This window comes from Capricornis sumatraensis, chromosome 4, assembly GCF_032405125.1.
Source record: "Capricornis sumatraensis isolate serow.1 chromosome 4, serow.2, whole genome shotgun sequence".
Taxonomy (NCBI): domain Eukaryota; kingdom Metazoa; phylum Chordata; class Mammalia; order Artiodactyla; family Bovidae; genus Capricornis; species Capricornis sumatraensis.
In genome coordinates this window covers 12,170,546-12,194,405 of record NC_091072.1, presented here as the reverse complement: position 1 = coordinate 12,194,405, position 23,860 = coordinate 12,170,546, and the positions used below count along the sequence as shown (strand labels likewise).

The following is a 23,860-nucleotide window of genomic DNA, read 5'->3' as shown; positions in this document are numbered from 1 at the left end:
CACCTTTCTTTACTCAGTTCACTGACCGATTGTGCCAGTGTGGAGCTGATCTGAGTTGGAGAGAGAGTAGTATGACTTCCTCTCTCGGTTAGCTCCATAGATGGCAGATCAGCCTTCTCCGGGCGAGGAGCCATCCCTCTGCACAGAGGAAAAAGAGATCTTAGTGGGTGGGCACTTTGTAGAGTGAGCGTCCTGGGTTTCACCCCTCCCTCTGTTCAGCCGTGTGTATGGAAGTGCGCCCCCTACAGGAACAAGACGGCACCACCACTCTTCGCTATCAGTTCGGTTCGGTTCGGTTCAGTTCAGTTGCTCAGTCGTGTCCAGCTCTTTGCAACCCCATGGACTGCAGCATTCCAGGCCTCCCTGTCCATCAGCAACTCCTGGAGCTTACTCAAATTCACCTCTATTGAGTCGGTGATGCCATCCAACCATCTCATCCTCTATCGTCCCCTTCTCCTGCCTTCAATCTTTCCCAGCATCAGGGTCTTTTCCAATGAGTCGGTTCTTCGAATCAAGTGGCCAAAGTACTGGAGTTTCAGCTTTCAGCATCAGTCCTTCCAATGAATATTCAGGACTGATTTCCTTCAGGATGGACTGGTTGGATCTCCTTGCTGTCCAAGGGACTCTCAAGAGTCTTCTCCAACACCACAGTTCAAAAGCATCAATTCTTTGGAGCTCAGCTTTCTTTATAGTCCAACTCTCACATCCATACATGACTACTGGAAAAACCATAGCTTTGACTAGATGGACCTTTGTCAGCAAAGTGATGTCTCTGCTTTTTAATATGCTGTCTAGGTTGATCATAACTTTTCCAAGGAGCAAGCGTCTTAATTTCATGGCTGCAGTCACCATCTGCAGTGATTTTGGAGCCCAAGAAAATGAAGTCTGTCTCTGTTGCCACTGTTTCCACATCTATTTGCCATGAAGTGATGGGACCGGATGCCACGATCTTAGTTTTCTGAATGTTGAGTTTTAAGCCAACTTTTTCACTCTCCTCTTTCACTTTCATCAAGAAGCTGTTTAGTTCTTCGCTTTCTGCAAGATTTAACTGAGGACTTCCCTGGTGGTGTTGTGGTTAAGACTCTTTGCTTCCACCGCAGGGTGTATGGGTTTGATCCCGGGCCATGGGACTGAGATCCTGCATGCTGCCTTGTGCAGCTTAAAAAAAAAAAAAAAAAGAATGTAATTGGAAATACTACTCAATAGTGAATGGACAGTCCCTCCCTTGACAAGATGTCCTGTTTAGCACCTCCACCCAGAACCTTCAGCCAATGCTTCCTGGAGACTTTAACTCCGTCCCTGGGCTTACAACTGCCTTCCTGCAGGGTTGAGCATGGGTTATTGAGAACAGGAGGGACAATGTTGATCCTGACCCGTGAGATGGCCAACCTGCATGTGTGGAACTACACATGGATGCTACACTCTGTAGTGACCAGAGGGGTATTTGGGTCTGGTGTGGGGTGGGTAGCAGAGGACCCTGGCTCTTGGGCCTGCACCATGAATATTTAAATCCTGGAGTAACTGCATGCAAGTTGATGGTTCATTCAGAAACTTCCTTTTGTCGAGGAGGGGAAAGGAAACAGGTCAAGATTTCATCTCTTTGGACTTCCCTGGCAGTTCAGTGGTTAAGACTGCTTCCAAGGCAGAAGGCATGGGATCAATCCCTGGCTGGCAAACTAAAATCCCACTTGCCATGCAACACGGCCAAAAAATGTTTAAAAAAGTAATCCCTGGCAGTCCAGTGGTTAGGACTCTAAATTTCCACTGCAGGGAGCACTGGTTCCATCCCTGGTTGAGGAACTGAGATTCTAAAAGCCAGGTCAAAAAAAAAAAAAAAGACTTAAAAAAAGGGAATTCCTTGGTAGTCCAGTGGTTCGGATTCTGAGCTTTCAGTGCTGTGGCCTGGATTCGATCCCTGGTCTGAGAAATAAAAACCCACAAACCACACAGCATGGCTAAAACAAAGCAAAACAAAACAAAAACCTTAGGTCTCTTCTTACCCCAGGATGAGGCCAGCTTGCTGTCAGGTATCCCCTACTGGAGTCTCTGACAACTGCTGTCCTTCCCCAGATAGACGGGGGCCCTGCACCACGCAGCTTCCTTCACACTCAGCTCCTCACTGCAGTGCATCCCCCACAGTTCCAACAGAAGGAGCGTCTGCCACATCCTGGCAGAACTTGGTAGGGCTAGAGCGAGGGGAACGTAGTTTACCCTCACTCCCCCGGCCCACCTTCCTGGTCTCCTGCAGAAAGCTCTCCATGAGGACTCCCCAGGGCCTGACCCAGGCATTCTCAACAGGCTCTATCACGACTCCCAAGGGAGCTGTAGGAGGAAGGATGCATCTTGCTTGGATGCTGTGATTTCAATAAATATAGGGGCTTCCCTGGCGGTCCAGTGGTTAGGTCTCACTCACTGCTTTCACTGTCATGGCCCATGTTCCATTCCTGGTCGGGGAACTAAGATCCTGCAAGCTGTGCGGTGCGGCATAAATGAACAAATATTTGGTCTTTGCCCCAGTTTTGACACAGCTCTTGATAACCTTGGAATTTCCTGTGATAAGAGTAATAAAGGTGTCTTCTGGGAGACTTTGGGAAACTTAAAGATGCCAGGCCCAGGTCATCAGGGGAGCCAATCACATTAGAAGGTTAGAACTTTCAGTCTCACCCCCACCCCCCACCCCCAAGCTGGGAGTGGAGAAGAGCTGGAACTCCATCATCAGCGAAAGTTGCTCAGTCGTGTCCAACTCTTTGCGACCCCATGGACTATAGAATTCTCCAGGCCAGAATCCTGGAGTGGGTAGCTGTTCTCTCCCTTCTCCAGGGAATCTTCCCAACCCAGAGATCAAACCCAGGTCTCCTGTATTGCAGGCGGATTCTTTACCAGCTGAGACACAATGGAAGACCAAGAATACTGGAGTGGGTAGCCTATCCCTTCTCCAGTGGATCTTCCAACCCGGGAATAGAACTGGGGTCTCCTGCATTACAGGTGGATACTTTACTAGCTGAGCTGCTAGGGAAGCTCATCCATCATCAATAGTCAATGATTAATCAGTCACCCCTATGTAATGAAGGCTCCGTTAAAAACCCAAATGAGAGGGTTCAGAGAGTTTCCATGTCAGCGAGCACATGGAAATCTGGGGAGAGTGGGGTGCTTTGAGAGAGCCTGGAAGCTGTGTCCTTTCCCTCACACCCTGCCCTGTGCATCCGTTCCATCCAGAAGTAAAGTGTTTCTCTGATTCTATGAGCTTCTCTAGCAAATCAATGGAACCTTCCCTGGAGGAGGAAATGGCAACCCACTCCAGTATTTTTTCCTGGGAAATCCCATGGACAGAGGAGGTTGGCGGGCTACAGCCCATAGGGTCACAGAGTCAGACATGACTGAGCGTGCACTCATCAGTAATCCATGCCCTCTTAGCACTCAGGATGGGCCCTGAGCTTCCAACGCTGTTCATCCTCTAGCTCAGGGGTTCCCTACCTCCAGGATCTAATGCCTGATGCTCTGAGGTGGAGCTGATGTAATAATAATGAAGTGCACAGTAAATGTAATGTGCCCAAATCATCCTGAAACCATTCCCCACTCCCTTCCCCGGGTCCATGGCAAAATCGTCTTCCAGGAAACCCGTCTCTGGTGCCAAAAATGTTGTGGACTGCTCCTCTAGCTCCTCACCCGGCTACATCAGCGCTTCTCAACTTTACTGGGCATCAGAATGACCTGAAGGACTCGTTGAGGCACAGATTGCTGGGTGGGACTCCCTGAGTCTTTGATTCTAGGTCTGGTAGGGAGCCTGAGACTTCATTTCTAACAAGTCCCCAGGTGAGCCTGCTGCTGCCAATCCTGGGACCACACTCTGAGAACTGCTGAGCCACATAATTTGACAGCAGCTCTGTTCATCCAAGTCTACCACAGCAAGCCTACATCCGCTACAAGGGCCAGAGTGGCGAGCTGGCTAGTCAGCACCCTTGAGTCCTGGGATAGACAAGCACCGCTTGCTTCCAAACTCGTCGGATGCACAGGAACCCCTTACCAAGCCCTCTGGGCTGCTTTCCTTAGGGACTGGTGACAACTTTGGCCTCACAGTGGGACAAGCCTCATTCCCAAGAGAGAAAAGCCATACTGTTCATCAAGAACTGTTTCTTAGAATGCTTTCTATGTGCCAGCCCCAAGGCTAGGTGTCTAGGATACATCAGTGAACAAAGCAGATAATCCCTAGAATTCCCTGGTGGTCTAGTGGTTGAGAATCTGCCTTGCAATGCAGGGAACGCAGATTCCATCCCTGGTCAGGGAACTAAGATCCCACATGTCATGGAAAAACTGAGTCTGCGACACAACTAGAGAGTCTGTGTGCCGAAATGAAAGAGCCCATATAATGCAGCGAAGATCCTGTGCTGCAACCAAGACCCGATGCAGCCTGTATATATTTATTTATATAATTTATATATTATATATAAATTTATTAGATAATTTATTAATACATATTAATTTATATATTATATATTTACACATAAATAACATCATTCTTATATATTAATTCTATAGAATTATATAATACTATAGGATAATTATATTTTTAATTTAAATAATATACAGTATAATATATAATTAATACATATTAATTACATAGAACTATATAATTATCTCTATATAATTAATATTATATATTAAATATTTTATTTGTATATAATATTATTATATTAAATAGTATATAATTATATAATATATTGTATATTTAATATATAGTCACATATTAATAATTTATTAATATTATATATATATAAAATCCCTGCCCACATGGAGATTTACCTCTTTCTAATAAAAGGAAGAGTAGAACTCTTTTTAAATGAGTTGAGAAGGACCCAGGTACCTGGTTACTGGAAGTAATCACAAGTCTTTAGTCAACACAGTTTATACACACTAGAGATTAAGGACCAAGCAGAGACTAAAGGAATGCCCCAGTGAGATGAAGCACCACAATAATTATCTCCATCTTTGTGGCAATTATAATGAACACAAAATGCTTTGTTTTGCTTTATAGATGATACAAACACTGCGGCATGGGCTGGTGTGGGGATGGGGTAAGCAGGGGAAACCCTAGGAATCTGTAGAGTTCTGGGCATCTAACCAGATGCTCTTTTTTAGGAAAGGGTCCAGAGACTCTTGGCCAAGGCTGGTTCAGGGATGGGACATGCTTGAGTCCATACAATCTCTCTCTCTCTCAGATGCTGAAGCTTCTGGGAGCCCAGGAAGGATCTATAAATTACAAACACAGTTCTTCCGGAGGCTAACACTTTCATCTTGACCAGTGTCACAGATGAGATTCTTGGGCCACAGCTCAAGTTGGCAAGGAATTTATCTTTCTTTTTATAATTCTCAACTAAAAAAAAAAAAAGAGCACAACCTAAAAGCTGAGAATTATGTTCTATTTCATGGACAAAACTTAAGCTCAAAAGACGGTCTCTCAGCTCTGAAAGGCTGCTCTGAAAAAAGTAAGGGAAGAGCCAGGATATATAGTTTTTGCAATGAAAACCAGGTAGTTGGAGCATGAAAAGATTACTATTAATGAAAGGAAAACAGACACCTCAAGTTAAGGAATTTAGCACACTTTTCTGTGCACGGAAAGTATAAGACTCTGGGCTCATCGAAAGGGCTTCCCAGGTGGCGCTAATGGTAAAGATCCTGCTTGCCAATGCGGGAGACATAAGAGACGAAGGTTCTATCCCTGGGTGGGGAAGATCCCCTGGAGGAGGAAATGGCCTCCACTCCAGTATTCGCGCCTGGAGAATCCCCTGGACAGAGGAGCCTGACAGGTCACAGCCCTTAGGCTCACAAAGAGTTGGATAAGATTGAAGCAATTTAGCACAGGCTCATTGAATTCATCCCTTCCATATGCATCTTAACTATCTAGGTTAGCATCCTGCTTTCTCATCCTGAGTCCCCTCAGGGTGCACCTTCAGGGTGACTCTAGTAGCGATGGTGGTGGCTGCAACGTCCTTTGTTTACTGATATGGCAGGTGACATCTTTTCTTCTGCATGATCGAACATAATTCCCTCTTTACCTTCTCTTTACATTTCTTCATGTAATCCCACACAGGATTTCTTTTGAACTGTATTGTGTTGGGGGCTATATATTCGTTTAATTTGAGGCTCCTCTCTCTTCCTAGGAGTTTAAGTCTCTAGGGACAGGAATTCCGGTGTTTAGGGCAGGGGCAGCTGGTGTTTGATGCTACCTACACACTTGGGCATCCACCGAGCCTTCCCTTGCCCCACCTGCTGTCCCGTTATGGGCCCTTGTGCGTCCTCGGAGCCTTGATCCTTGAGCTCCTGCTGCTCCCTCTGCTACATACGGACCAGGTTAGAGGACACAGGAGTCTTCCTGCCTCGCCTGAGCCACACCAAGGCACCAAGGTGTCTGCAAGCCTGAGTCCCAGGCTACCTCCACCTAGACTTTACACAATCATGGCCCACCCCTTCTCATCTCCTGGATAGTCTCTTCGTGGGGAAGGAAAAGCATTTATCCCAAATATTCTACTTATGTTCTGAGCCCTTTCTGGGCTTCTAAGGAACAGATATAATAGGCCATTTCTTTTTCCCTCTGCCCTGTCTCCTGGAGGCAGCGAGGCACAGTAGAACCACGTGGGAAGCTTTCTTAACTCTATCAGTTCCGGGACCCCTCTTTTACAGGGTTCAATTATACTGTCTTTTTTTAAAGGGCAGTGTCTTTTTTTAAGCTCCCAAGATGATTTTAATGCAAAGCCAGGGTTAAGCACTTTGTGGGGAGGGAGAGAGGGAGGGAAACTGGTAGAAGACTAAACAGGGAGAAGAGGGGAAATTTACTATTTCAGAAACTCTTCCACTACATCTGCCATATTGTGAGCTTTATACAAAGCCCCGTGGTAACCAAGCAGGAGCCCATGGGGCCTTCCAGGGGTTTGGGGGGCGGTGTGAGGATGAACAGGCCTTCCCCCATATCCTCTGCTTTAGCTCCTCTCTGAGGCACCTAGATCACAGTATCTGATGCACATTTCCTGAGTTCTTTTGCAGATGCTATATCCACCACCCAGGGGAAGAAATGAACTGATGACCATGAATACACAGTGCCCAGATCTACGGGAGCCTAAGAACTGTTAAGCCCTGACATTGCCCTATTACATCACCAACCAATTAGAGAATTGTGCACATGCTGACCATATATCCTGGGACTTCCCGTCCCTCACCTTGCCCTTTAAAAATGTTTTCCTGAAACTCATCACTTCCAAAGAGCAAAATTTGAATTTGTTGTGCACCAGCAACTATTAACATAGCATTGATGTTGTATTAGGTATGAGTAATCTAGAGATGACTTAGAGTATATGGGAGGATCTGTGTAGGTTATATACAAATATTACATATTTTATTTAAGGGAACTTGAGCATCTGAAGACTCTGGTTTTCTCAGGGGTCCTGGAACCATCCCCACCTCAGATTCCAAAGGATGACTCTATTTTGCTAAGGGCAGGCTCCTGGGAGGAGGAAGAAGGTCAAAAAGCAGGTTGTTAAGTTGTAGGACTTTCTGGAAACCTTCATTCATGCAAGGGCTGAGTATGGGTGCTGGTGCGTGTGTGTGTGTGTGTGTACGCATGTATGCTCACACTAAAGCTGCTTCAGTTGTATCTGACTCTTTGCAACCCCATGGACTATAGCCCACCAGGCTCCTCTGTCCATGGGATTCTCCAGGCAAGAACACTGAAGTGGGTTGCCATGCCTTCCTGCAGGGGATTGTCCCGACCCAGGAATCAAACCCGTGTCTCTTACATCTCCTGCATTGGTAGGCAGGTTCTTTACTACAAGCTCATGGGTGCTGAGAGACAGACATAAAATGGACACAGATTTGGGTCCGTTTCTGCAGAATTAGAATCCATATCTCTTCTTTTTTGGACCATGCAGTTTGCCGGATCTCAGTTCCCTGACCAGGGATCAAACCTGTGTGCCCTTTAGTGGAAGCATGGAGTCCCAATCACCGGACCACCAGGGAATTCCCAGTTTTTTTTAAAAATGAGTAAACTTTGGTTCCATAAGGGTCTGAAACATCTTTTTTTCTGCTCTAAAGATGACAGAAGTACTGTCATCGAACCCAAGTTCATGTGCCTGACACATAGTGAGGCCACACAAACCAAGACATCAGAGTGTGGAGCAGAAAATGTCTATTGCAGGACCCAGCAAGGAGAAAAGGTGGTTTGGGCTCAAAAGACCCAAACTCCCAGATGCTTTTCAGGAAGAAGTTTTTAAAGGCAACATTTGGAGTGATGGCGGTAGGGCTGAACACCACTGAGCGTGCATATGCATACCAACGAATACGTACAAAAGTAGGATCACAATGTAATACTGCTTTTTTATTTTTATCTCCTTTTTCATTCTTAAGTCCAGAAATTTGGGGAATCCTCCAGTGGTCAAAGGTTCACCCCTGGTTGGGGAACTAAGATCCTGTAAGGCATGCAGCACTGCCAAAAACAAAAACAAGTCCAGAAATGACATCAGTCAAAATAATTGCTTCTTAAACTTATTAATTTCATCTAAAATAATAATTATTTTATACAGTGAAACAATGGGCTTCCTGGGTGGCTCAAACAGTAAAGAGTCTGCCTGCAACACGGGAGACCTGGGTTTGATACTTGAGTCAGGAAGATCCCCTGGAGAAGGGAATGGCTACCCACTCCTGTATTCTTGCCTGGAGAATTCCATGGACAGAGTAACCTGATGGGCTACAGTTCATGGAGTCACAAACAGTTGGACAAAACTGAGCAACTCACACACACACACACACATGCATGTGCATGCACTTGGTGAAACAATGGTCACAATACTATTTTAAAACATGTTCTTTAACATTTGCCATTCAAGTCAGAGACAACACCCCAAGCAAAGAAGAGGAGGCAAGAACGAACTGAATGTGGGTTGGGGAGCTGATCCTTTTGAACATTTTAGAAAAGTATATTAAGATATCATGGTTTGTTAAGAGGGAAAGAATTCTGCACTAGACCTCATACAGATGAGCCAAGTGGGATTCTAGACTGTGGGCCCACCAGAATATGCTTCTTTTTAATCCAGGACTACTGAATCATATGCACCCACTTAAAAACTGCAGGAAGAAAGGTTTGCAGAGGAGACAACTTTGATGTGGGTCTTGATGTAATGCACGTGGATATGAGATGGAGCAAAGGGCAAACAGGATGCAGGAAAGCAGAGCAAATGCAGGGAAGCAGGACCAAACCAGGAAGCTGCGGATGGGGCAACTCCTGCTGAGCGTGGTGGGTTCCCACAGGACAGGGAGACCACTTGCTGGGCGCTCTTGAGCAGGGAGCTGAGTGACTTCTCTCTGAAAGGCAGTAAGTACCTTCCTCAGGCAAGAAGTGATTCAGTGGTGTGTGGAAGGATTGGCCAAGATATACTGGAGTGGGAAAGCCTGAAATTGGGGAGATTCAGTTGAGAGCTTCCAAAACCGTGTTTCTGTGTGTGCATCCTAAACCTCCAACCTGGTGCTGTTAGTGATTTTAATTTTAATTAACCTTGAGGAGGTGCCCAGTTTGGTGGATGCCTTGCTCTCGAAGCCCAGAAGTGAGGTCTGGTTCCTCCTTGCATCACCTACTTTTACTCACAGGTGAGCTGGCCATGGAATTCTCCTAAAGTTTTGATGCTCAAGTGATGTTCAAGTACGCTCTTCTCTTATTTCAACTTCTCACCATTCCAGTTCCTGCCTTCTCCAAACTTTGACATGGAATTCTTCGTTTTTCCAGTTCCTCTGCTTTCTCAGGTGCCATGGTTAAATCATCTGAACTGCTTTCTATCGTCTTTGATTGTTCCCCAAACTGGCTCTGTTTTATCTACATGGCAAAACTGAAAACTCCAAATGTTTCCATTCATCTTTGCTGCTGTATGTTGGAAGACAGCATGGAAGACAGAAATGGAAGCCACAGAAGATGTATAGGCTCAGAGCTCAGCCAACAATATTTTCCCTTGGTCTCCTGTTCCCCTTATTAGAAATGGCATTCTTATTCCACTGCCCCTTCTTTCCTCCAGTCTCACGAGATGGAGTCCCTCCTTGCCATCAAGAATAACCTCTCCATCTCTGTCAGTTCACTTAACTCTGCACCCACTTTCTTCACAAAGCTGCTCCATCAACCACCAAGCCTCCTGTATTTTCAACCTCTCCCTTCCTATTGATGAGTAAAGCTGTTTCATCAGTCTATCCTCTGCCCGAACTCTGAATTTCCTTCAGAAATTGTTCTCTCCGTCCAACTGTTCTCTCTCCTTCAGAGCCAAACATGTATTTAGGGACTATTTCAAACCCACTGAGACAGTGCAGGGAATCGTGTAACACACGAACAAATCTGACAGATGTGGACATTTTGCTGTATTAACTGAGGTCTTTTCTTTATAAAAATAAAATGCATCAGGAAAAAAGCGGAAAGATGCATCTGCACACATATGTCTACTTCTAGCCCTCTACTCATTTCTCAATCCACTGCAATGTACATTCTGCCCCCACCAATTACCTTTTAAATTTTCAATTAATTTTAGAGTTGCAAAGATAGTTCAAAGAGGTCCCCCATATAATCCAGCTTCCCCTACAGTCAGTATCTTAAAGCACGGTACAGGGAACAAAATAAAGTTGTTATAATACTTATCATTTAGCTACAGACTTTATTATTCAGATTTCACCAATTTTCCCACTCATGTCCCTTTTCAGTTCCAGAATACAATCCAGGATCCCACTTGCATATAATCGTCATGTCTCCTTGGTCTTCTCCAATCTGTGAGTTTCTCAGTCTTTCCTTGTCTTTCATGATGTTCACAGTTTTGAGGTGTACTGGTTACGTATTTTCAAGAAGGTCTCAATTTGTATTGGGCTGATGTTTTCTCTTGATTAGTCTGGGGTTGTGAATTTTTGCAAAGACTTCCAGAGATGAAGTAGAGTTCTCCACTGCCTCACATCAGGGGATAACTGATAACATGACTTCACCCACTGGTGTTAACCTTGACCACTTGGTTAAAGAGGTGTCTGCCAGTTTCCCCACTGTAAAAACTACTATTCTCCTTTTCCACGTTCTGTTTTAGAAGCAAGGCACCAAGTCCCTTGCACACACTCGAAGGACTGGATAATTCAAATTCTACTTGCTGGAGGAAGGAGGTATCAAAGATTTTTGTGGCTATATGTTAAAATTGCCACTATAATAAATATTAGGGGGAGATACTTTGTGCAATTATTGTTTCTTCTTAAAGTTTCACCTATTTGAAGCATGTATCACCAACAATTTGAAAAATAATCTGTATCAGCTAGTAGTATCTATCAATTAGTTATTCCTTCAATTTTGTTAAAAGCAAGAAATTGGGAAGAAATTAGAAATCAAAATATCTATTATTTCCAACTGTTCTTGTGTGTGGTGTCCCAGAGGTTTCACAGCCTGGGACAATACATTGCGTAGTCAGACTGGATTCCCCATATGACTTTCTTTTGTAAAGGGGTAGAAAAGTGGAGGTGAAAGTGTTAAAAATAGGGGGAAAGGTGTATCTTTAGGCTGCTTTCTAGAAATTACGATGTAAACACTGATTTCCTGAAAGATGTCCTGGCTCTAATACTTCCAGGAGTTTGGATACCATGGCTCCGAATGACTCCGCTCATTCCAACGACCTCACCTACTTGCACTGTCGTTGATTCCTCAAATTCTTACCTTTGGCCCATTACCTGTCCCTTTCTCTAAGGACCAAATTTCTCTATATTCGTAAGTCCTCCAGCACCTTAACACTCAGGCTTCATTTTCCTCCTCTTAACGGTATTAAGCTGCTTGCAGTTTCAGGAACACAGTGCTTTCGACTTTTTCCGCCTGGAGACTCCATCCACGTCCCCAGGCGTAGATGGGGCTCTGGGATTCAGTCCAGGCGCCCACCTGTAGATGTCACTAGGAAACCTGCTCAAAGTGGCAGATCAGGAAGACAATATACAACAACAAATTCCTGGGGCGGGAAGGCATGTTCCACCTCTAACGGTGAGAGGCGTCTGCAGAACACAACAGAGCGTCCAGGGCCTTTAGGCCGCCAGCGCTCTCAGGGTGCCTTATCTGCGCGGTGACTTGCAGGCTTGGCCACGAAAATGCGCTGCGTCCACTTCCATACGAACTGCGTCCTAGAAAAAACCTAACAAGCCCCGACCGCCTTCCGCGGGCTGCGTTTGTAGCTCTGCAGCCTCCAGGTCCCGCCCACCTCCGCCAGCCCGCCTGCCCTTAAAGCGGACTTGGAGAGAGCCTTCCCCACACAGACGGCGGACCCACCGTGAGTCCTTTACTGTTTGAAGGTGAGCAAGCCGGCGAGCATCTCGCGCGAGAAGGAGGTAGTATTCTCGCGAGAAGTCTAGAAGGCGGCAGTGATGGCGGCGGCGGGAAGCGGACCAGGACCGGGAGTGAGCGCAGGACCCGGGCCGGCAGCGGCTGCCAATGCAACACCAGCAGAAGAAGGGGAGACGAAGCCGGCAGCAGCCGTAGTGGCTGCTCCTGCCGGAGAGGGGACGTCTGCTGCTCCAGCCTCCGCGGAGCCCGGCTCCGGAGAGGCCGAAAGCGGGTAAGGCACCCTGCGGCCCGAGGAAGACGGGGGTGGGGGGCGGGAGGCCGGTCCCTCTCGGAATCCCGCGGCTCCTGTGAGCACTCCCACCCGCCCTGCTCCGAACCTAGGCCTGGCGGCCAACGGCTCGCCCTGCCTTTTCCCGCCCGCTGCTAGACCCGTCCCCTCTGAATCGTATCTCAGGCTACGCCCCTTTGCACACCTTTCCCGGTTTCTCGGCCTCCCTCCCAGCCCTAACTCCTCCGGCAGGGGGCTGGTAGCTACCCCCACCCCTTTTTTAGCAGGAACCCTTCAAAATTCCCAGAGAGGGAAACCACTTTGTATTGCCAGGCTGGAAGGAGTGTGTCCCTCTGAAAACAGAGTGGGAGAGGTGCATCTCTGCGAACCTCCCCAGGGGCCAGTTTTGTCCTCTGTAGACTTGTCTGCAAGGGCCGGTAAGGTTTCCTTGTGCCCCACAGGCTTGAGTTCATCTTGGGCGCCTTCTTCCTAATGCTGAGCATCCTCTCTGAGCATTGGCTTGGCTGAAAAAGAGTAGGGATGTGAAGTTCAGCTGTACTTGGATCATCGTCTTTGGGAATAGGCGTTTTCAGGTTTTCTTCTGAAATTTCTTCCATGAGTGCTCTCCTTACTTTACAGTGATGCAAATTCGGTTGATGTAAGTGGTGGCTTGGAGACAGAATCCTCTAATGGAAAAGAGACACTTGTAAGTATTTCTTTTTGAGTGTTTCTACTGCACAGTCGATAGGGTTGGTTTTTTAAAGGGTTCCCCCCCCCACCCCGCCCCTTCAGTTCTTTTGTTTTCTTTACATCCATGATGCTGTGAATTCATAGGGAATGGGCTCCAACAGTTCAGATTCCTTTGCTTTGGTTCTCACGCAGTGTGCTTCTCTGGGTGAAGCAGGCTGGCGCTTCAGTTGAGCCCAAGTACATTTCAAGTACTTTTCTCTTTGACATCCTTCTTTTTCTGATCCTTTTCCTTCATACATTTCAGGAAGGTGTCTCAGCTGTTAGCGTGCTTAATATGCTCAATACACACAGAAATTCTCTTGGCAAGAATCTTGCCCTTAACTTGATTGTTTACAATGATGCCAACATGCTGGGTAACATTGTAGACTCTTCCAGTTTTGTTCTGCAGGGTATTCATTTTTGAACAGTGCCCATTTCTTTGATATCTACAAGATTACCTTTCTTGTAGATTTGCATGTATGTGGCCAAAAGAGCAGCTCTTATGTTTTCTAAAAGGCCTAGAGAACATGTAGGGGTACCCCTCTTCTCCCCCTTTCCACTGGTCATTTTGGCAAAGTACTGGAAAATAGCAAGTCCAGGCAAAAGGGTTTTTTGGTTTTTGGGTTTTTTTTAGTTTTTTAAATGAATCAAAAATACAATCAGATCAACTGACACAATTCTCTGATGGTTCTGTGGACACAGGAAGGTGCTGGGGATACTTCAGAGGTGATGGATACTCAGGCAGGCTCCGTGGATGAAGAAAATGGCCGTCAGTTGGGAGAGGTGGAGCTGCAGTGTGGAATATGTACCAAATGGTTCACAGCAGACACCTTCGGCATAGATACCTCGTGAGTATTTTTCAAAGTCTTTTGTGATAATTGCTGTGTTAAATAGTAGATCTCAACATGTCTAACAGATGGCCCCACTCCAGGGATCGAACCCAGGTCTCCCTCACTACAGGTAAAGATACCATCTGAGCCACCGGGGAAGCCCAGTTAGGTGTGTGGGCGGATGTAAATGCATAGGATTTCCCGTGACTCCTGACTCTGGTTCAATGAGTAGTAGGATTTGAATCAGTAATTGTTTTAATAGTCTGAGCATGTTTTTAGTCTACTAAGGGCATTGCCCTTAATAGGTAGAATGGTAGGTATTATCCTTGTCTTTGTGCTTAGGAGACAAAACTGTGCAGTTACAAAGCATTACCTAAACAAATTTGAGACAGTACCATTTAAACCTCGTATTGGATATTGTGGATTTGGGGAAAGGATTGGTGTACATGGTGGATAAAGCCTGATGTCAAAAATCTGAGCTGGCAGGTGCCTCTTCATGCCTGACATCCTTTTATCCTTTTGGTTTCTAACTCACTTCCTTTAGGTGTCCTGAATTCTCTGCTCAGCAAAACCAATTTCCAGTCTTTGCCTCTCTTCTAGTGAATTAAAATCATATTAAGAATTTGAGAATGAAAGCCTTCTTATTTAGGAGATTCAGTCAACAGCTAGCAAGAGAGCATTACTGACTCTATCGAATTGACTATACTGCTGGCTCCCTGGGGTGTTCTTTTCATATTCAAATAAATTTAGATAGTTCAGTTCAGTTCAGTCACTCAGTCGTGTCTGACTCTTTGCAACCCCATGAATCACAGCACACCAGGCCTCCATATCCATCACCAACTCCCAGAGTTCACTCAGATTCACGTCCATCGAGTCCGTGATGCCATCCAGCCATCTCATCCTCTGTCATCCCCTTCTCCTCCTGCCCTCAATCCCTCCCAGCATCAAAGTCATTTCCAGTGAGTCAACTCTTCACATGAGGTAGCCAAAGTACTGGAGCTTCAGCTTTAGCATCATTCCTTCCAAAGAAATCCCAGGGCTGATCTCCTTCAGAATGGACTGGTTGGATCTGCTTGCAGTCCAAGGGACTCTCAAGAGTCTTCTCCAACACCACAGTTCAAAAGCATCAATTCTTCGGTACTCAGCCTTCTTCACAGTCCAACTCTCACATCCATACATGACTAGTGGAAAAACCATAGCCTTGACTAAACGGACCTTAGTCGGCAAAGTAATGTCTCTGCTTTTGAATATGCTATCTAGGTTGGTCATAACTTTTCTTCCAAGGAGTAAGTGTCTTTTAATTTCATGGCTGCAGTCACCATCTGCAGTGGTTTTGGAGCCCAAAAAAATGAAGTCTGACACTGTTTCCACTGTTTCCCCATCTATTTCCCATGAAGTGATGGGACCGGATGCCATGATCTTCGTTTTCTGAATGTTGAGCTTTAAGCCAACTTTTTCACTCTCCTCTTTCACTTTCGTCAAGAGGCTCTTTAGTTCTTCTTTACTTTCTGCCATAAGGGTGGTGTCATCTGCGTATCTGAGGTTATTGATATTTCTCCCGGCAATCTTGATTCCAGTTTGTGTTTCTTCCAGTCTAGCGTTTCTCATGATGTACTCTGCATAGAAGTTAAATAAGCAGGGTGACAATATACAGCCTTGATGTACTCCTTTTCCTATTTGGAACCAGTCCATTGTTCCATGTCCAGTTCTAACTGTTGCTTCCTGACCTGCATACAGATTTCTCAAGAGGCAGGTCAGGTGGTCTGGTATTCCATCGCTCCCAGAATTTTCCACACTTTATTGTGATCCACACAGTCAAAGGCTTTGGCATAGTCAATAAAGCAGAAATAGATGTTTTTCTGGAACTCTCTTGCTTTTTCGATGATCCAGCGGATGTTGGCAATTTGATCTCTGGTTCGTCTGCCTTTTCTAAAACCAGCCTGAACATCAGGAAGTTCACGGTTCATGTACTGCTGAGGCCTGGCTTGGAGAATTTTGGGCATTACTTTACTAGCATGTGAGATGAGTGCAATTGTGCGGTAGTTTGAGCATTCTTTGGCATTGGAATGAAAACTGACCTTTTCCAGTCCTGTGGCCACTGCTAGTTTTCCAAATGTGCTGGCATATTGAGTGCAGCACTTTCACAGCATCATCCTTCAGGATTTGAAATAGCTCAACTGGAATGCCATCACCTCCACTAGCTTTGTTCGTAGTGATGCTTTCTAAGGCCCACTTGACTTCACATTCCAGGATGTCTGGCTCTAGGTGAGTGATCACACCATCGTGATTATCTGCGTCGTGAAGATCTTTTTTGTACAGTTCTTCCGTGTATTCTTGCCACCTCTTCTTAACATCATCTGCTTCAAGACTATATCAAAAGAGGGCTGCATTGTTAGTTCTGAAATTAACCTCCCTTGGGTTGGTTTGTGAAGAAATACCTTCCTTTATAATCTGTTGAATGTCTTCTAGTTAAAAAGTTAAAATAGTGTTAATATACTAATTAACATGTGACTGTTGACATTGAAGGATTGAATGTTTTAAACAGAAAGAAAAATATTGAGTGGTCAGAAGAATTGATCTTGGTAGAAAGACCTAAGAGAAAATATACAAGCTCGTCAGTTAGGAAAGACCTCAAATTGGGCCACTTTCACAAGGAGAATTTGTTTGGATAAACAGGGCCTAGGAAAGGAAATTTACCAGAGAGATAAGTCGGAGTGATGCAGAAACGAATCAAACCACAGTTCAGAGGTTTGGTGGTGACCAGTGTGTACCTGAATTTGAGAAGTTACACCTAAAACCCAATGGGTTGGACAGATTATCTTTTATGGCGGATGGAGGAAGTGAGTGAGCTAGCAGGATATGAAAAAAACTGCTCTAACCACCTGATAGTGTTTATTAATTATTGTACACCTGCCTGTCTCTTCTATAAATGAGCTTACCACAACAGGCTGTTTGCAGAAGGGGCTGTAGGGAGAGGTAAAGGTGAGGGAACCTGATCTTAACATTCATAAGGATGTTTCTTCCTTGAATGGCGGTGGTAGACACACACCTGGAAACATCTCTTTAAGGATATGTGAAATTAGTTTCAGCAGAACTGAACTGAACATAGTCGCACAGTCATGTCTGACTCTTTGTGACCCCATGGACTGTAGCCCACCAGACTCCAGGCAAGAGTACTGGACTGGGTTGCCATTTCCTTCTCTAGGGGATCTTCCTGACCCAGGGATCGAACCCGGGTCTCCTGCATTGCTGGCAGATTCTTTACCAGCTAAGTTTGAGCAGAGTCCACGATAAACCTGTCTTTATTTTGATTTCTTCTTTTCCAACTTAAACCAGTCTTCTGTTTCTCTGTTGCTTTCTCCTTTTCAGGACCAAGCTTTTCCCATGCTGTTCCAGTCACCGGCACAGCACCACGCTGCACTAATGCACGGGTCCTGTTAGCCCCCAGTTCCTTCCACCGGCTTCTTCTCTGCCTTCAGACAGTCAGGCCTGCTTTTGCCCCTGAGCTCATCTCTTAGGAAGTGAGCTGACACCTACAAGGAGTCTCAGTGGTTAGGATTCCTTTCACTTGCTGCCCCCTCACATAAAATCAGCCCCTAAGCTTAACCAGTTTCTTTTCTTCTTGTACACTTGCTTGCCCAGTTTTGTTATTTCACTCTATGTGAGGCCTTTTTTTTTTTTTTTTTACACCTTCTGTAACTGCTGAAGAAGCTTCTCACATATTCCCTTTTCTTTATCTCTTCCTCCCTTCAGACCTGTTCTTTTACCAAACTTGCCACTTTCACCACGTGGCTTCCCCTTCAAGGTGTTCCTGTTACCCACAGAGAAAATTCACTTCCCCAGGCACGTAAGGCCTCTGCTACTTCCTACCTTGCAAGCCTTTCCGCATATCTCTGACAACTCCCCTCCCCTGGCCAAACTGGTGTGCACCAGATTGCCGCTTTGCCTCCAAATTTGCAGTTTCTTATCTCTACGTAAAATAGTTCACCTATAGAAAAGAAAAGCAACTTGTTTTTCCAAATCAAGTTCATAATTTGTGTCTTCGAAAAATCTTCCTTAACTCTTAAATCTGAAGTTACTGTTTCAGTCTTTCAAATTCTTAAAAACAGGACTTTCCTGGTGGCCCAGTGGCTAAGACTCCACACTCCCAGTGCAGGGGGCCCAGGTTCAATCCCTGGTCAGGGAACTAGATCCTGCATGCCTCAACAAAGATCCTGTGTGCCACAACCAAGGCCCAGAGCAGCCAAATGAATAAATATTTAAGATAATAATAATGTGTTTCAGAGAAGAAGAGTGAATGTTAAAAAATAAGTAAATAAAAAATAAATTCTTCAAGGCTGTCATCTGTAGGATTCATTTGGTAATGAAGCAGGTAATGTTTTTGGACTTATGTGTTGTTCTTGAATAATTATTTACATTTTGAAGTTCATCTTTTTATACCTCTGTTTGCCCTTTCCAACAATTTTATTGACACTTTACAAAGAGACTTAAATATAATTTAAATATAGATATTTCAGTACAAAGATATTCAAAGAGATTGCTTTGTCTTCTTCCACAAGTGGCCTAGTATACTCTTTTTAGGTGTTTAAAAACCGTAATAAACTAGCCTGGATAGGGGCTCCAGTCAGAACCTGCCAGATGTTGAATCATCAACTGTGGTGGATAATGTCCTGCTAAATTTTTGTGATGGAAAAGTTCAGCTATTTGTAAAACTACAAAGGCCCCTGTTTTGGTGCCCTTCTCAGTTTTGAGAGTGTATTACTATGTTAGTATCATTGTCTAACTTTCACTGAGGGAAAAGATCCCTGTTGATCTGCTTCTTTTAAGTGTGTGTTCAGAAGCTCACTAATTTGCTCCATTTGGTGTTCTCCAGATCCTGTCTACCATTCATGACCAACTACAGTTTCCACTGCAACGTGTGCCACCACAGCGGGAACACCTATTTCCTCCGGAAGCAAGCAAGTAAGGACAGGCCTTGGAGGCCTGCACAGTGACCTCGTCTGGTTAGCTGGCAGAGAAAAGGGATCTGGGCTCAGCCAAATCAGGGAACCTCTGCCACGAAGCTGGTAGAATTGACCTTGGGGCTTAGCTCTGGATGCCTGCTCTTGTCCGTTTTAGATCAGATGAAGCTGTAGTTGTTAATCTGTGGACCGTCTGGTTGAATATTCCTGTGGTAGCAGGAATATATTACTACAGTAACTCTTTCTTCCTTTTTGCTTTTATAGACTTGAAAGAAATGTGCCTTAGTGCTTTGGCCAACCTAACGTGGCAGTCCCGAACACAAGATGAGCATCCAAAAACCATGTTCTCCAAAGATAAGGTAGAGATGGAATTACTGTCATTGCGATCATGCCAGAGAACCAGGAGGGACTTCTGAATACAGTGGGCCCTTGAACAACACAGCTGTGAACGTCAGTGGTTCACTTGCATGCGGATTTGTTCAGTAAATACATACCACAGTTCTGCATAATTCAAGGCTGGTTGAATCCTTGGGTGTAGAACCACGAATACAGAGGGCCGACTGTAAAACTATAGGAGGATTTTTGACTGTGGACAGTCCAGTCCCCCTAACCCCATGATTTTTCAAGGGTCAACTGTACAGCCCGACAAGTTCTTTTCTCCCAGTTTTTATGAATATATGACTGTAGATTCAGTGATTCCGTTTTTCTCATTTCATGTGATTTACTAACTTCTTGGTGTGTGTTCATTATGTCATTGGCTTAGCTCTTAGAAGGGTGAATCTTTAAATAGTTTTGATTGGCTTTACAGAAGCAAACAATTGTCTGTTCCACAATTAATAATCATATTTTGAGGTGAACCTTTTTAGCTTAGTTTGTGCTGTTTTTATGGATGCCTATCACGGATTTTGTTAGGGAAAAGGTTGACTTATTAAAAAAAATTTATGCTTTATTGTTAAACTACATGACTAAAGTCAGTATTCAAAATTAGATGGTCAGCCCATCTGTGAGTCTTTAAAGACTGAAGCACCCTGTCACCTTCTCTCTCCATATGCTGATATTTTCTATTCTAGTCAATGCTAGCTTTGACCTACAAGATTGATTGTATACCCCACTAATTGACTGCAACCTACAGTTTAGAAGACACTGGCTGGGGACTCCTCTCTTCCCTGATGGTCTAGTGGTTAGGACTCAGCTTCCACCGCCCGGGGCACGGGTTCAGTCCCTGATCGAGGAACTAAAATCCCACAAGCCGCATGACTTGACCAAAAGAAAAAGAACAGCATTGATTGGTATAGGGTGTTTAGTTCAGTTCAGTCGCTCAGTCGTGTCTGATGCCTTGCGAGCCCCTGAACCGCAGCTCGCCAGGCCTCCCTGTCCATCACCAACTCCTGGAGCCGACCCAAACCCATGTTCATTGAGTCGGTGATGCCATCCAACCATCTCACCCTCTGTCGTCCCCTTCTCCTCCTGCCTTCAGTCTTTCCCAGCATCAGGGTCTTTTCCAATAAGTCAGCTCTTCGCATCAGGTGGCCAAAGTATTGGAGTTTCAGCTTCAACACCAGTCCTTCCAATGAACTCCCAGGACTGATTTCCTTTTGGATGGACTGGTTAGATCTCCTTGCAGTCCAAGGGACTCTCAAGAGTCTTCTCCAACACCACAGTTCAAAAGCATCAATTCTTCGGCACTCAGCTTTCTTTATAGTCCAACTCTCACATCCATACATGACCACAGGAAAAACCATAGCCTTGACCTTTGTTGGCAAAGTGATGTCTCTGCTTTTTAATATGCTATCTAGGTTGGTCATAACTTTCCTTCCAAAGAGTAAGCGTCTTTTAATTTCATGGCTGCAGTAACCATCTGCAATGATTTTGGAGCCCAAAAAATAGTCTGCCACTGTTTCCACATCTGTTTGCCATGAAGTGATGGGACTGGATGCCATGATCTTAGTTTTCTGAATGTTAAGCTTTAAGCCAACTTTTTCACTTTCCTCTTTCACTTTCGTCAAGAGGCTCTTTAATTCTTCTTCACTTTCTGCCATAAGGGTGGTGTCATCTGCATATCTGAGGTTATTGATATTTCTCCCAGCAATCTTGATTCCAGCTTGTGCTTCTTCCAGCCCAGCATTTCTCATGATGTACTCTGCATAGAAGTTAAATAAGCAGGGTGACAATATACAGCCTTGACATACTCTTTTTCCTATTTGGAACCAATCTGTTGTTCCATTGTTTAGTGAGACTAGTATATTCAGGATCAGACTGAGTAAGGCCTTTTCTGCTAAACAAACAAGTTAGGGCTTAATCCTGAAAGCTGAGGGAGTCAGCAGAGGGCCCCCCTTGCCCCTGCCCAGCTTTTTTTCCTACATTAAAAAGAACGTGTTTAAACACAAGTATGCTATGATTATATTTGTCTTTTGGTTTTTTCCTTCCAAATTGTTATTTTGAATTTTTCAAATACACAGAAAAGTTCAGATACTACAATAGATGCCTGTTTATTCCTTATCTAGATTTGCCTGCTGTTAATATTTTGCTGTTTGCTTTATGTATATTTTCCCCATAAGCTTATGTGAGACTTAAGGCTTACATGTAAGTATAATATCTATAAAATTGTAGATATAATACTTTATCCAGTATTCTCTCATCAGTACAATGACCACACTCAAAGAGTTAATGTTAGTGCAGTGTTCTTATATATATAGGTTGTGTATTTTGTGTATACAGTGTATATTTTCTCAACATTTTTGTCTAAATAATGTCCCTCATAATTTTTTCTTCCAGCCAGGACCTGATCAAGGATCACACATTGAATTTGGTTGTAATGTCCCTTTTATCTCTAGAGCAATTCCTTTTTACTTTTTGGTTTGCTATGACATTTGAAATTTTGAAGAGCCTAGACAGTTGTTTGCCATGATGTTCCTCAATTTGGATTTATCAACTTATTTCCTTATGACTAGGTTCAGCTTAAACATTTTTGGCAAGAATATTACGTAGGTAGTATGTGTTTTTCTGTGTATTCCATTAGGAGGCATAAGACATTGCCTTGTTTTATTATTAGTGATCCTAAATGTGACCACTTGATTTCTCTACTGTAAAGAGACCCTTTTTCTTTGTAATCGTTAAGTAATTCATGGGTAATACGTGGAGTTCATGTGAATATCTTGTTCTTACAACCCTTTCAAGCAGTGGTAATTGTAACCATTGATTATCCTAACCTCAGTCAGTTAATAGAGTGGTCCTTGTACAACAGAATATATTTATCGGTTATAGTTCTTTTGTAAAGAAGAGCCCTCCCCCCGGTCATTGTTGTTGCTGTTGTTTGTCTTTAGTTTTAAGACTCACTGATTTTTATAGTCCATCATGGGATTTCTGGATTTCTGATGCTCAGATCTGACCAGCGTAGCCCCATCCTGGCTGACTTCAGACACTTTTTGATATGTCCCTATAAGTCTGAACTCTTCCTTACCTTCTCGAACAAGAAGACGTTCCAGTCTTCCCTTATACTTCCCCTAATTCAGCCTGGCTCCTTTCAGTAAAGGTTCCATGTTCACGGAACTGACTCTGGTGAAGGACATTAGTGGTAGGCTGGGGCAGGTGGCCCAGGGTGGGAGGACGTTGGTGACAGAGGATGAAGTTCAGACACTGTGTTAGTCGTGTAAGCAGAGGCTGGCGAGGACCACAGTTGGAGCAGGAAGGAGGCCTGATTGGTGAACATTTTCTGGAATTTTAAAGTTCAGTTGGTGACTGCTGAGATGTGCAGGTTGTGTGAGAAGGATGAGGGTGACTCCGTGTGTGAACCCTGTGATTCTGGGTGATCCTGAGTGCGAAGAGCAAGAATAGAAACCTGCAGAGCAGATTCATGAGGTGCGGTTCGAGGTCAGTCCTAGTCACAAGGAGTCTGAGGTGCGTGCAGGATGTCCAGGTAGAGGTGTCCCCAGCGCGGAGGAGCAGGAGCTCGGGGGAGAGGATACCAGGAGACAAGGGCACGTCTTTTCCCTTAACCAGCTCATAAGCCCTGTGTGGCTAAGAGTTGTATATGCTTGTTTGAAAACCCCGCAACCTACATGTAGTTCACGTTATAAGTTATTAAAAGATGAAAAACATGTGTTTGTCTTTTGATTCTGATGAGATCTTTGAAAATGTAGCAGTGTTTTTTTGTGTGTGTGAGCATAATTTCGAAAGCAGCTATAAAGGCTTTAATATATTTTGTTTTAAAAATCAGGATATCATACCGTTTATTGATAAATACTGGGAATGCATGACGACCAGACAAAGACCTGGGAAAATGACCTGGCCAAATAACATTGTGAAAACTATGGTAAGTCAACTAAAATTGACTAGACTCAATGTTTAGAAAACCAGTGTTCCTTGTAAGAATTTATACAAGAAATTATATATATGTATATAAGTAAATGGGTTTTGTTGGTTTTTTTTTTTTTATTGTGGTCTCACTGAAGTAATGTGATGACTAAGAAAATGAGAACAGTATTAAATCTTAGTAATTGTAAATTTTAATAGTTTTCACACAAAATCAGTAAGTTGCACATAGACTTAAGTGAAGATATGGTAGTTTTATGTACACTACTGAATCCTTTGTCCGTTGTACTTTGGCAAGTATAGTGTTATGCCTAAATTGGAGACAGTTGTTTTCTTTGATTAAAAGAAACAAACTCTGTTCTGAACATTATTGTCATTAGACTTAGAGCACCTGGGGAGACATCAGCACAAGCTGTTACCACTATGTATCTCTGTGAGGTGTGGGGAT

General features: G+C 44.3%; 1 protein-coding gene across 1 annotated transcript in view; it reads left to right on the top strand.

The window, feature by feature from the left end:
* Positions 1–12,393: 12,393 nt before the first annotated feature.
* The window catches only part of ASH2L (ASH2 like, histone lysine methyltransferase complex subunit), a 30,195-nt gene continuing 18,728 nt past the window's right edge, over positions 12,394–23,860 (top strand). Inside the window, exons 1-6 of the mRNA XM_068972138.1 lie at positions 12,394–12,584; positions 13,221–13,287; positions 14,013–14,158; positions 19,014–19,102; positions 19,366–19,460; positions 23,318–23,413. Of these exons, the coding sequence (XP_068828239.1) occupies positions 12,394–12,584; positions 13,221–13,287; positions 14,013–14,158; positions 19,014–19,102; positions 19,366–19,460; positions 23,318–23,413 (684 nt within the window). The remainder of the gene's footprint in view (positions 12,585–13,220; positions 13,288–14,012; positions 14,159–19,013; positions 19,103–19,365; positions 19,461–23,317; positions 23,414–23,860) is intronic.